The 14,735-nt window shown below is 40.5% G+C and overlaps 1 protein-coding gene across 1 annotated transcript in view; it reads left to right on the top strand.

Moving 5' to 3' along the window:
- NDST1 (N-deacetylase and N-sulfotransferase 1) overlaps positions 1 to 14,735 on the top strand; it is a gene marked incomplete at its 5' end in the record, with an annotated part of 46,061 nt that overhangs the window by 7,720 nt on the left and 23,606 nt on the right. The window contains 4 exons of the mRNA XM_083356156.1: positions 1,123 to 1,210; positions 2,030 to 2,184; positions 4,783 to 4,968; positions 14,056 to 14,184. Of these exons, the coding sequence (XP_083212282.1) occupies positions 1,123 to 1,210; positions 2,030 to 2,184; positions 4,783 to 4,968; positions 14,056 to 14,184 (558 nt within the window). The remainder of the gene's footprint in view (positions 1 to 1,122; positions 1,211 to 2,029; positions 2,185 to 4,782; positions 4,969 to 14,055; positions 14,185 to 14,735) is intronic.

Below are 14,735 nucleotides of genomic sequence, written 5' to 3'. Positions count from 1 at the left end.
AATAGACGATGGCCAGCTTTTCATAAACAGGAATATCTCATTTAGAATTACTCATTTAGGGAACCAAGTGATAATTAAATAACATTACAGTAATAGAATGCTCAAGATGTAGAAATACCCCTGTAACCATGACTCAAAAGTTATTTCAAATTTGAAGAAAGATTATGCGAATGTGATCAATATCCATGATAGAATGTCCAGAAACTTCCAATCTTGTGAGTAATTGAGCAAGGGTTTCTGCTGTCTGCAGTAATCCATAGTCATGCAGTAATTCGTGCTATATATATGGGCTTTTGGCAAAAAGAATGGGAAATTAAAAAAATAACAGAATTAACAGAATAATAGAGTTGGAAGTTCTTCTAGTTCAACCCTCCAGCTGGGGACTTACCATTTTAGACAGATGGTTATCCGATCTCTTCTTAAAAACCTCCAGTGATGGAACACCTACAACCTCCGGATGCAGTATTCCAGGTGTGGCCTTACCAAGGCATTATAAAGTGGTACTAACATTTTGTCAACCTCTGGCTGAAAAGCCCAACCTGACAAAACACCAGATCTATTGCGTTATCTAATCCAGGGGTCTCCAACCTTGGCAACTTTAAGACTTGTAGACTTCAACTCCCAGAAGGCTGGCTGAGGAATTCTGGGAGTTGAAGTCCACAAGTCTTAAAGTTGCCAAGGTTGAGGACCCTTGCTCTAATGTATACTTTAATGAGCAATAACAAACTGGTAGGATTAAAGTGAAGCTAGCTCTGAAGAAATGGCGGGAAGCAATTAATTAAAAGAACGAAACTCTCCCTCCCCTCTCTGACAGTTCAGGTCACATTGTCCAATACATCTTCCAGCAATTGTTATGAGAAGAAACTTCAGTTCGGCCAAAACAACTCTTCAGTTGCTTTGGCTCTCATGTTGATAAGGACACCTGTGGATTCAAACCTCTCCCCCTCCCCTTCCCACCCTGTTGGCAAACTAGAAGCACGCAGCGGTCCTAAAGCCAGTAGGTTTCGTAGCTTGACACACTTCACATGATGTTGATTCTATCACCCCTGTTAATGCAACATAGCACTGCATTGCAGGTTATGTAAAGCTACTCTTTTAAATTCTCTTTTCTCCATCCCGTAGGCTTTGTTTGATACTCAGAATGAATTACGTACCCACATCCCAAATTTCACCTTCAATCTGGGCTACTCAGGGAAATTTTTCCACACAGGTAAGAATACAATTCACAAAGTTTTCTTACTAGGCTCTCCAAACTTTTATTCTCTGTGACTGGTGAAAATTTACCTGATATAACTTGAATATTTAAGTATCTTAAAGCATTATGGTAACAGTAAAAAGGTAAAGGTAAATGTCCCCCCGCACATGTGTGCTAATCGTTTCCAACTCTAGGGGCCGGTGCTCATCTCCGTTTCAAAGCCGGAGAACCAGCACTTGTCCGAGGACATCTCCGTGGTCATGTGGCCGGCATGACTAGATGCCAAAGGCACACAGAACACTGTTACCTTCCCACCGTAGTGGTCCCTATTTTTCTACTTACATTTTTACGTGCTTTCAAACTGCTACGTTGGCAGAAGCTGGGACGAGTAACAGGCGCTCACTCTGTTACGCGGCACTCGGGATTCGACCCGCCAAACTGCCGACCTTCTGATCGACAAGCTCAGCGTCCTAACCCACTGAGCCACCGCGTCCCTCTGTAGGAACCTCCAAATGTAATATACAACTCCAGGCAGCCTTTACTATCTTTTATGATGTCTAAGGCTGTTGAGATGTGTACTTTATAAACCATCGGAAAGGCCACAGGATCTCACCTCTGGATTGAGTTCTGGACATGTAAATGACAGTGTTATATGTCTGCTCTCTCTACTTGGGGAGATCTAAGATTTTGGGGTTAACTTAATCCATGTAGTGTACTCCATTTAATGCTGCTCAGTGTAGAAGCTTTCAGATCGAGTGGTATGATCTTGTGAAGCTCTGCGTTCGTTCATGGCTTAAACATTACTTAGCGATGATGGTGCTTTGGTCCTGGCAGGTACAGATGCGGAGGACGAGGGAGATGACCTTCTGCTCTCTTATGTGAAGGAGTTTTGGTGGTTCCCCCACATGTGGAGTCACATGCAGCCTCACCTTTTTCACAATCAATCAGTGTTGGCAGACCAAATGGCCATGAACAAGAAGTTTGCCGTGGTAAGGAAGACACTGTCCAGGACTACTGCTGGGGCGGGGGGCTAGGGTTTTATGAAAAACAAAGGGACCGTTTCACCACGTAGAATTTTTAGTTGCTTACTTTTTATCTAGAACAAGTGGCTGTAACAAGTAATCATTGCAAAATGAAAACGAGAATTGCCAGAACAGTGTTGACAGCACATGAAAACCACTAAAATGAGAAAGTCTTTAAATATTGATTTGTAACCAGTTGAATAATTATTTTAGGTAATACAGTCTGAAGCATTGCATCAATGAAGAGTGGAAGGTTTGACTAACAGAGGTTCCCACATTGTTTCAATTAATGTTCTTCGTAGTAGTTCCCAAATTGGATGCTGCTATTTTTGTCCTTGTATGTGTCTCCTGTAGCTACTGATCTGCAGCTGCATTTTTTTTTACTTTTCACATATGCTAAAAACAAATAATGGTTCCTATGACACCATTCCAATATCTATTTAATGTATGGCTCCAGTAAATAGCATACTATTGCCCACAAGTCTCTGTTTTAAATTTAAATTGTGATTTTTGTTACTGAGTAACTATTCTCTCCAAAATTTAATCTCCCCAGAACCACACTGATGGTTGTGTTGCATGTGAGCTCTCAACATTGCTCTAAAATGCAGTGGTTGCCTGGAACGTTCTTTTTCCTAGTAAGGACATACAGAGACAAATAGTATCTCAAAGTTGACTCAGTTCCACACTAGCATTTTTTTTCTAGTTTAGTAGTGATTTGTTCCTAGTGCTCCCCAAATATTTCCTAGTGTACTGTTGTCTTTTTTTCCTGTTCTAATTTTTAACATTAAGCATATTCATGCTGCTCCATCACATCCAGATGCAGATGTGTTGGAATGTGCACCTGTAGCAGCAGAGTGGGAGGATTGGGCCAACTGAGAGCTTTCCCAGAGAGGCCCAGATGAAGAGACTGCATGATCCAAAGCTGGAGGGGAGAGTAAGGAAGAGATTCAGGGCAACCGCTCGCTAGAATCTCTCAGGAGATATATCTAGTAGTTTAGAAAGTTATAGCTTTAATTTGGCAAGAATCTGTCCACTGCAGGTGTGCAAATAAAGGGTTGAACTTGATAGGATCTCACTGTCTTGTCTCTGGGCTTGGGCCTGACATTAGGAGGTGTATGTTAAAATATTACTGTACTACTTTCAATTGAAAAATATCCTGAACCCAGGTTATTCAGTCAGTTTTTAATTCCAGCGCTTTTGCTAGGTAATTCCCAACATCTTTCAGCACAGTACTTACCTGACCTTGTGAAATTACTTTCTTTTCAAAAAGAGCCTGTAAAATACTTCTTAGGGGTATGAAGTTTTGGAAGTGTTATTCACACTTTTACATTAATTAACAAAAGCTCAGTTAAAAGGGAGAGGAAAACAAAGCATAATATTGTAATTTTGCAGAAAGCACTTCTTAAGCTACAAATTTTCCTTGGGTTACAATGGCGATTGGGATTGCTGTTGCTAAGTGACGCAGTTATGAAGCATGATGTCAAGTAACCACATCACCTGGAGAGAGACAACAATCCCTATTGCTGTTCTTATCCCAAGAGATGCAGGTCGTTAAATGGGAAGTGATGGCACTTCCAGATAAGGAGCACAGGTTGCTGTGGGACAGGGGGGGGGTGTAGGTGGGAGGGTACATGAGAGTTGGAGGTGAGGTAAAGCCCAGTGCAAGGCCACACATTAGTACAAGAAAGCCTGGGGGTGGATAGTGTGAGTGCAGGAGGGCCAGGGGTAAGGAGTGCAAGTGCAGGAAGACCGGGGAGATGGCTGGCGTGGAAGGAGCACAGGAAGATGGGGGGATTTACCAGAGCGACTTGCAACTTTACCACTGGCTTCCCTATTCATGGGAAGTCAGCAAGGAAGGTCGCAAATGGCAATCATGTGACCATGGGATGTTGCAACGATCATGCGTGAGCTGGTTGCCAAGTGCCCAGATTGTGATCTTGTGACACCATAACTTTGAGGACTGATTGTAACTACAACTTGTTCAGCATTGTCGCAAGTTTGAACAGTTGCTGAACAAGTGGTCAGTAAGGGAGGAATACACACAGTGTAATCCAATACTTTGAATTATTGCTTAGCAATTATTCATATTCTGTCTACAACATTGGGTTTTTTAAACTGCTGCTTATTCAAATGTGTTTTTGAGAGTATTTCTTCATTTCCATAAAAGAATTGTTCAGATATGAAGTAGAATATTTTTCAGTTCAGCAAGGTAGAAATTTAGTATTTGTTCACTTAACTATCTCCTGAAAAACTGTGAAGCATGATGATTAAAAATCATTAGGCTGGTTCTGTACAAAACCGGCTTTAAATTGGGCATAAACGCCTGCAGAAAAACAGGAAACAATAAGGCTTATGTAATGCTAGTTACTCAATCCACTTCCTGTTATGACTAATTCAGCGAGAGCAAAAAATTCACTTTGAACTATATCTTAAACTAGAATTCCATTTGGATTGTGTAGACTAAGTTAAATAAAATGAATGTCTGTTACTTGCAGTGTAATTATTTCATTAAAATTCCTGTTAGCACTAGAGGATAACAGCTATGTATGCCTTTATTTCTCTTAGGAACATGGTATCCCCACAGATATGGGATATGCAGTGGCCCCCCATCATTCAGGGGTGTACCCAGTGCATGTGCAACTTTATGAGGCCTGGAAACAGGTGTGGGGGATCAAAGTAACAAGCACCGAAGAATATCCTCATCTCAAACCAGCCCGCTACCGAAGAGGATTTATTCACAGTGGAATCATGGTCAGTAGAGAACATAACTATCTATTAACTTCATTCATTCTTTCTGGTAGAGCAATGAATGCATAGAGCTTGTTTTCCCCCCAAAATTGTTTTATAGAATACTAAAAAAGAAGAAGGAGGAATAAACCCTTTATTTCACAAATTGGTCAAAGTATGAAGAAGGGGAAAGTTAGAAAAGAGTTTGGGTTTTTTTAAACTTATTTTTTCTTGGTACTTTTTTAATAAGCATAAACAATATTAAGTAATAATACTGTGGAATCCTTGTGTTAAGCTTAAAATAGAAATCTGTCAAGCAAAGGGGAAATCAGGAGATTCAGGCAGTTCAAATGACTATAAAGATTTATTTCAAGCTTAAGCTCTACAAGAAGAAACTCACCAACTAGCAGTCAAGGGAAATGAGAAGGAGATAAAGGCATCCAAGATAGGCTGGACGTGGATCTCTTGTGGGCGCACAGAGATTTGTGACTTATGACGCATTTGACGCCTCCAGGCTCAGCCTGGTCACCTCCTGCAAAATCTTTATTATATACCATAACAATCAATTTAATGAATTTTGCAGTTATTCATCAATGCTACAGTCAGCTCTAGATGTAAAAATTAAGCAATTTTATCCTTATTAATATTAACTTTTTAGAAAACATGTTAATATTAATAGTATGTTAATATTGACACACTTTTTTCCTCTACCTTTAAAGGTTTAAATTACCTAAATCATCAGCACTAATCTCTAGTCCATACTGTATAAATACCAACATAATGTACCATTTGTGTTTCATAATCATATAATAAAAATATATTGTTGTGTTGTTAGCTGCGAAGTCATGTCCAACCCATCGCGACCCTATGGACAACGTTCCTCCAGGCCTTCCTGTCCTCTACCATCTTCTGGAGACCATTTAAGCTCACGCTTACTGCTTCAGTGACTCCATCCAGCCACCTCATTCTCTGTCGTCTCCTTCTTCTCTTGCCCTCAATCTTTCCCAGCATTAGGCTCTTCTCCAGTGAGTCCTTCCTTCTCATTAGGTAGCCAAAGTGAGTTTTAGCTTCAGGATAGGGCCTTCTAAAGAGCAGTCAGGGTTGATCTCCTCTACGACTGACCGGTTTGATCGCCTTGCAGTCCAAGGGACTCGCAGGAGTCTTCTCCAGCACCATAGTTCAAAGGCCTCAATTCTTTTGCGCTCAGCCTTTTTTATGGTCCAACTTTCACTGCCATACATTGCAACTGGGAAGACCATAGCCTTGACTATATGCACTTTTGTTGACAGGGTGATGTCTCTGCTTTTTAGTGTGCTGTCTAGATTTGCCATGGCTTTCCTCCCGAGGAGCAAGCATCTTTTAATTTCTTGGCTACAGTCCCCATCTTTAGTCATCTTGGAGCCCAGGAAAATAAAATCTGTCACTACCTCCATTTCTTCCCCATCTATTTGCCAGGAATTGAGAGGGTCGGATGCCATGATCTTGGTTTTCTTAATGTTAAGTTTCAACCCAAGTTTTGCACTTTCCTTCTTCACCCGCAACAAGAGGCTCTTTAGTTCCTCTTCACTTTCTGCCATTAGTGTGGTATTATCTGCATATCTTAGGTTGTTGATATTTCTTCCAGCAATCTTAATTCCAACTTTTGATTCATCTAGCCCTGCCTTTCTCATGATGTGCTCTGCATATAAGTTAAATAGGCAGGGCGACAGTATACAGCCTTGCCGGACTCCTTTCCCAATTTTGAACCAATCAGTGGTTCCATATACAGTTCTCACTGTTGCTTCTTGACCCGCATATAGGTTTCTCAAGAGACAAATAAGATGGTCTGGTACTCCCATCTCTTTAAGAACTTGCCACAGTTTGTTATGATCCACACAATCAAAAACTTTAGCATAGTCAATGAAGCAGAAGTAGATGTTTTTCTGGAACTCTCTAGCTTTCTCCATGATCCATCGTATGTTGGCAATTTGATCTCTAGTTCCTCTGCCTCTTTGAAATTCTGCCTGTACTTCTGGTAGTTCTCAATCCATATACTGCTGGAGTCTAGCATATAGGATTTTAAGCATAACTTTACTAGCAAGTGAAATGAGTGCAATGGTGTGATAGTTTGAACATTCTTTGGCACTGCCTTTCTTTGGAATTGGAATGTAAACTGATCTTTTCCAATCCTGTGGCCACTGTTGAGTTTTCCAAATTTGCTGGCAAATTGAGTGTAGCACTTTTATTGCATCGTCTTTTAAGATTTTGAATAGCTCAGCTGGAATACTGTCACCTCCACTAGCTTTGTTGTTGCTCAGCTTTTCTAAAGCCCACTTCACTTCACATTCTAGGATGTCTGGCTCGAGGTCAGTGACCACCTCATTGTGATTATCAGGGACATTAAGCTCATTCTTGTATAGTTCTTCTGTGTAATTTTGCCACCTCTTCTTAATCTCTTCTGCCTCTGTTAGGTCCCTGCCATTTTGGTCCTTTATCATGCCCATTTTTGCATGAAACATTCACTTCATCTCTCCAATTTTCTTTGCACTGTTCATTTAAGAAGGCATTCTTATCTCTTCTAGGTATTCTCTGGAATTCTGCATTCAATTGGGCGTATCTTTCTTTTTCTCCCTTGCCTTTCGCTTGCCTCCTTTCCTCAGTTATTTGCAAAGCTTCCTCAGACAACCATTTTACTTTCTTGCATTTCTTTTTCTTTGGGATGGTTTTGGTTGCTACCTGTTGTACAGTGTTGCGAACCTCTGTCCATAGTTCTTCAGGCACTCTGTCTATCAGATCTAATTCCTTAAATCTATTTGTCACCTCTACTGTATATTCAACAGGGATATGATTTAATTCATACCTGAGTGGCCTAGTGCTTTTCCCTACTTTCTTCAGTTTAAGCCTAAACTTTGCAATGAGAAGCTCATGGTCTGAGCCACAGTCAGCTCCTGGTCTTGTTTTTACTGACTGTATAGAGCTTCTCCATCTTTGTCTGCAGAGCATATAGTCAATCTGATTTCTGTGTTGACTGTCTGGTGATGTCCATGTGTAGAGCCATCTCTTGGGTTGTTGGAAAAGAGTGTTTGCTATGACCATCGTATTCTGTTGACAAAATTCTATCAGCCTGTGCCCTGCTTCATTTTGTAGTCCAAGGCCAAACTTGCCTGTTATTCCGGTTATCTTTTGGCTTCCTACTTTAGCATTCCAATCCCCCATGATGATAAGGACATCATTTTTTGGTGTTAGTTCTATAAGGTGCTGTAGGGTTTCATAGAACCGGTCAATTTCATCCTCTTCAGTATTGGTGGTTGAGGCATAGACGTGGACTACTGTGATATTGAATGGTTTGCCTTGGATTCGAACTGAGATCATTCTGTCATTTTGAGGATTGTATCCCTGTATTGCTTTTCCTACTCTTGTATTGACTATGAAGGCTACTCCATTTCTTCTGAGGGATTCTTGCCCGCAGTAGTATACCTGATGGTCATCTGAATTAAATTCACCCATTCCTGTCCATTTTAGTTTGCTGATACCTAAGATGTCGATGTTCAATCTTGTCATCTCTTGTTTGACCACGTCCAGCTTTTCTTGATTCATGGATCTTACATTCCAGGTTCCTATGGAGAAAAAAATCTTTACAGCATCGGACTTTCCTTTCACCACCAGATACATCCACAGCTGAGTGTCCTTTCGGCTTTGGCCCAGTCGCTTCATTCTTTCTGGCGCTACTAGTACTAGCCCTCTGCTCTTCTCCAGTAGCATATTACTGCTAAGCCTGTAAGCCGCCCTGAGTCTTCGGAGAAGGGTGGGATATAAATGTAATAAAAATAAATAAATATTGGACGCCTTCCGACCTGAGGGGCTCATCTTCCAGCGTCATATCTTATTGCCTTTTGGTACTGTCCATAGGGTTTTCAGAGGGACGCGGTGGCTCAGTGTGTTAGGACGCTGAGCTTGTCGATCAGAAGGTTGGCAGTTTGGCGGGTCGAATCCCGAGTGCCGCGTAACAGAGTGAGCGCCTGTTACTCGTCCCAGCTTCTGCCAACCTAGCAGTTCGAAAGCACGTAAAAACGCGAGTAGAAAAATAGGGACCACTCCGTGCGCCTTTGGTGTCTAGTCATGCCGGCCACATGACCACGGAGACGTCCTCAGACAAGCGCTGGCTCTTCGGCTTTGAAACGGAGATGAGCACCGGCCCCTAGGGTCGGAAACGACTAGCACGCATGTGCGGGGGAACCTTTACCTTTACCTTATAAGGTTTTCATGGCAAAGATACTGGAGTGGGTTGCCATTTGCTTCTCCAGTGGATCACATTTTGTCAGAACTCTCTGCTATGACCTGTCCGTCTTGGGTGGCCCTGCACGGCATAGCTCATAGCTTCATTGACTTACGCAAGCCCCTTCGCCACGACAAGGCAGTAATCCATGAAGGGAAAAATATATTAGTTAAAAATAAAAAATAATGAACCCAAATCATATCAAATAATAAATCTGCGTACATTTGGATTTCAATATTATGTATTCCTGATTTCATAAAAAGAATTTGTCTGAGACCCACAGTTAAAGTTCACAATCATTAGTTATTAGTTTATATATATATTCATCAACCTACACAGATACTATTTCTGAATACGGTTTAGTTTAGTTAGTTTAGTTTTTATTAAATTTTTATACCGCCCTTCTCCCAAGGGACTCAGGGCGGTGAACAGGGCATATGATAAAAATACAAAACTACAAAAGTTAAAATAGAATTAAATTAATGCCCAAGATAAAACAATAAAATATACAAATATTTAAAACCCAAATTAACTCCCCATCAGGCCAGGCCAGCTTGTTCAAACAGGTGGGTCTTTAACCCGCGCCGGAAGGAGCTGAGATCCGGTGCCATCCGGAGCTCCACCGGCAGTTGATTCCACAAAGCCGGGGCGCCCACAGAGAAGGCCCTCCCCCTGGGGGCCACCAGCCGGCATTCTCTGACTGGAGGCACCCTGAGGAGGCCCTCTCTGTGGGAACGCACAGGGCGGAGGGGAGTTGACGCCGGCAGCAGGTGGTCCCCGAGGTATTCCGGACCCATGCCATGTAGGTTTAAAGTAGAGTACATGATTTTTTTCCCTTTTAACCCAGCTGTCAGTCAATGACCAAATTAAAAAAAGAGATTTGATCATTCTTTATTGAATTCTTGGACAGAATTTTCCAACAGGCCTTTGTTGTGAGACCCTGTACAAGGATGCAACAGTTAGACTCCTCTAGGAAAGGCAGTTCTCAAAGCGTTCATGTCCCAGGTCATGTAGGTCCTTAAAGAATAAAAATTATTTTCTGGAATTATGCCTAAAAGCAAATTGGCAGCCACATGTAACTGGCACAAAATTAGCTGAATATGCATCTGTTTCTAACACTTGATGCAAGGTGGACAGCTGCGTGCTACCAAGTTGCTGCTTCTGAGGGCTTCAACAAAGGCACCCTCACGTAGAGTGAACTGCAGTGTAGAAATCAAACACTAGGGCAGTTGGGACTGATGTAGAACATTCTGTCCTTTACAACTGGTGTGGGCAGTGGGAGGGGGAGCTGCAATTGGAAAACAACATTTCTGTCAACAGCTTTTAATTGCTTTTCAGAAAAATAAGTACCAGGGCCAGGTTGTGGCCAAGGTTTTTACCTAATCAGAAGGAATTACAGAGGTTTTCTGGTTGAACGGAGATGTATTTCTTCTAAAAAGTTGGCATTCATCACAAGAATGATTACCATATTGTCTGGATTCATTTTCAACCTTTTTTTAACACATCCTCTTGTCTGTAGCTTCCAAACACATTTTAAGGCAGAGACGCTGATCATTTCTTATTTACATAGGTACATATTTGCCCATCATGCGATTCCCAAAGCACAACAGAGAGGTAAAAAATAAAAAAAAATAGCAAGCAAAAGAAATTAAAGGCAGGAGATGAGGCAAAAAGAACAAATAAGTCTATTTTACAACAATACCGTTCACTATACCCCTGAAAACCTTTCTATTACAGGTTGTCCTTGACTTAACCACAATTGAACCCAAAATTTCTTTTGCTAAGTGAGACATTGCTTAAGGGAGTTTTGCCCCATTTTACGACCTTTCTGGCCATAGTTGTTAAGTGAATCACTGCAATTGTTAAATTACTAACATACTTGTTAAGGTGTATCTGGCTTCTCCTTTGACTTTGCTTGTTAGAAAGTTGCAAAAAGTGATCACCTGATCTCAGGACACTGCAACTGTATGTCTGATATGAATCCATTAGCAAGCACCTGACTTTTGATTGCAAGAACAAGGGGATACTGTAAAGGTTGTAAGTGTGAAAAATGGTCCTAAGTCACTTTTTCAGTGCCTTCATTACTTCAAACAATCGCTAAACGAACTGTCGTAAGTCAAGGAATATCTGTACTGAGGATATGAACCAGATGAATATCTTCAGTAAGTTAAGAGCACCAACTTGAAGGTTAGGGATTTTTAACAGATTGAAGCTTCATACAGGTTTAAAATGCTTGTTTGTCCAGAATTACATCTAGAAAATTGTCTTTATTATGAACAAAGTCATATTTATAGTATGATATTGGCTGATGATTCTGTTTCAGTTAGTTCTGAATTTTGAATAATGCTAATAAATACCTTATGAAAAGCAAAGAAGATAATATTGCATTAAGGAATAGTAGGTAATAAGTACAGGAAGTGGCATGCATTGTAACAAGTCTCTCGATAAAGAAATGGGAGGGGGAAGGGTATTCAGGATAATCCAGATTCCAAGAAGTTTGTAACTTAAGTTTTAATTAGAAAATGGCATAGTTAAGAGGCAGGAAAGCTTACCTTGTAAGAAGGGAAAAGTATAAAGTGAGTCCTTCGGGAGAAGGGCGGTATAGAAATATTATTAAATTAAATTAAATTAAATATTTGGAGCCTTTCATATTACTTATTCAATAAAATTCTATTACAAAACTATTAATACACTCTTGAATTCTGAGTAGTATATATCTGTTTTAAGAAAATTAACTAATTACATGTGTTAGAAATTTTATATAATGTCAAGAACATGCTTTGGATATTTTTAATATGGTTTATTTTAAAGGAAGACTTTTATTTAGTTACACGGTCAGTTTCATTTAGAATTTTATAATTGCAACTTGAACATCATCTGAACTTTTATGTTAGAGAAAGAGAGACCCATAATTTTTTACTATCATTTATTTTCTTTAAAAAAACATAGCTGGAGCAGATAATCCTAGGACCTAAGGAATCCTTTACAATTTCCAGGTGCCTGGCCTTTTAAATAATTCCTAGTAAAACCTATTAAACAAAAAAGAGCTAATCATTTTAGTGAACTTTCCCCAGGGCCTTGCCTTGGTTGTTATGATGGATTGCATACTGTTCACGAAAGTTTCTGATGGGCATCAGCGATTGTTTCTTTTTTCCTGAGATAGTCTAATCAGCTTGAAAGGAGCAGCTGCTGTGTACTTTGCCTTTGTTCTCTGATTCGTGAAAAAGCATAAAATGAAACATAGGAAGAGATTTTTCTCCCTCGGGAAAGAAGGGACTGGAACAAAGTTTGCATCCCAAATGCATGCACCAGATGCATATTGTACCCTTTGTCTCAGCATGTACGTTTAGTTTTTTTGGCAGAGCCGGGCTATGACAGGCAGTGGCTTTGCCAAGGCGAAGCAAACGATCTCAGTTATGTGCCTACTTTTTCCAGTGACCACTGCTACAGAGTCTAATAGGAGCACAGTATAGAACAGGGGTCGGCAACCTCGGCTCTTTTATGACTCGTGGACTTCAACTCCCAGAATTCCTGAGCCAGCTATGAATTCTGGGAGTTGAAGTCCACGAGTCATAAAAGAGCCGAGGTTGCCGACCCCTGGTATAGAACTTTCTTCATTGCTTCCCACTTATCAGCATTCTGCGTAGGGTATCCTAAATTAGGTTAAGGAGGCAAACCGTGCAGACCCAGCACGACAGGACTTATATCAAGCCAAAATAAAACAAAACAGTTTTTCAGCATAGTAGTGTTTCAGCACCTCTTACATATGGAGTGAAACTTAAAAAAAGTCATGCATAAACGGAGAACCTCAGCAGGTGAAAGATACTTCAAGAAAGACAGACTTTTTGGTTTTCCTTAAATTAAATAAATAATGATTAAAACAAACAAACAAAAAAAAGGAATACGTTTTGTATTTATGATCAGCCCCAGTGTCAGAGGCTTTTTGTACCCTAATGTTCCCTTTAAAGCGTAATGAAGCATAGTTTAGTCTGATTCATTTGACATAAATCAGATACCAGGAAACACTGATTCTCCATTTAGCTTATCTTGCTCCAGTGTGGGGATTGCAATTGGGGCTTAGTTGTTTTCTGGAGCAGATTGGAAATTATTCTTTTGTTTAAAGTTGAGAGGTACTAAAATAGGCAGGCAGTCTGCCTTGGTTTGAGCTGATAGACTTGAAGCTGTGTGTGTGTGTTTGTGCATCTGTGTGTGTGTGTGTGTGTGTGTGTGTGAGAGAGAGAGAGAGAGAGAGAGAGAGAGAGAGAGAGAGAGAGAGAGAGAGAGAGAGAGAGAGAGAGAGAGAGAGAGAGAGAGAGAGAGAGAGAACAACATAGTTGGAAGGGACTTTGGAGGTCTTCTAGTCCAGAGGTCTTCAAACTTGGCCCTTTTATGACTTGTGGACTTCAACTGCCAGAATTCCTCAGCCAGCGTGCTTGGCTGAGGAATTCTGGCAGTTGAAGTCCACAAGTCATAAAAGGGCCAAGTGTGAAGACCCCTGTTCTAGTCCAGCCCCTTGCTCAGGCAGGAAACTCTATACTATTTCAGACAAATGGTTCTTCAGTTTCTTCTTAAAACTTCCAGTGTTGGAGCATCTACAACTTCTGGAAGCAAGTTGTTCCACCAATTAATTGTTCTGTCAGGAAATTTCTCCTTAGTTCTAGGTTGCAGTATACAATAGTTATAGAAGATGGCAGTGCATAATAAAGCATTATTGGTCACAATATCTGCAACTCATTCTTAGCAAAGTCAGGACACCTTGAATGGCTTATCTGGGATTTGTAAGAAAGCGCAGTGCATTTTAGATTTTTTTTAATTTGCTACTTGTCTTCCCGACCCCTCGCCCCATTTTTTGCTAGGTTCTCCCAAGGCAAACTTGTGGATTATTTACACATACCATATTCTATAATGAATATCCAGGTGGCTCGAGTGAATTGGATAAAATCATCAATGGAGGCGAGCTTTTTCTTACTGTTCTCCTTAATCCCGTAAGTATTACTTCAAGGACCAACAGACTGAATCCTTGCAGCAAAAAAGGCGGGATATAAACACGATGATTAAGTTAGTGATCCATTCGCTACTGAAAGTTTCTGGAGTTGATAAATTCTAGAGCTGAATAACTTTCAGAAAAGTATGTATGTGTGTGTGTATAGGTAGTAGAGACTGTGTGTTGTGTATAGGTAGGAGAGAGACTGTGTGTGTGCGTTTGGATGAATGGATAGATAAATATGATTCAAACATGATTTCAGAAGCTGAAAGGGCTTTAGGCATAAGAGTTAAGAGCCATAAACAGTAATATCATTTCGATAATTCCCTGGTCAAAGTTTATTACATGGTATGGACACAGTGAAATAAGTTAAGTAAGGGTACAATTAGGAGTGCTGCCAAGTAAACGTGTTTTTTTCCTGAAATCAACAGAAATTAAAACTGGGAGAAACTGATTGAAGTTGGGAGTAAAATAAAATAGATGAAAGCTCTCTTTGACTCTGCATTTAATCCACTTAATATACAGTAGTGGCCAAAATTGTGGAAACCTTTT

Source organism: Vipera ursinii (genome assembly GCF_947247035.1).
Source record: "Vipera ursinii genome assembly, chromosome: 2".
Taxonomy (NCBI): Eukaryota; Metazoa; Chordata; class Lepidosauria; order Squamata; family Viperidae; genus Vipera; species Vipera ursinii.
The sequence above is the reverse complement of the archived record's forward strand: the minus strand, read 5'-3'. Positions and strand labels throughout refer to the sequence as shown.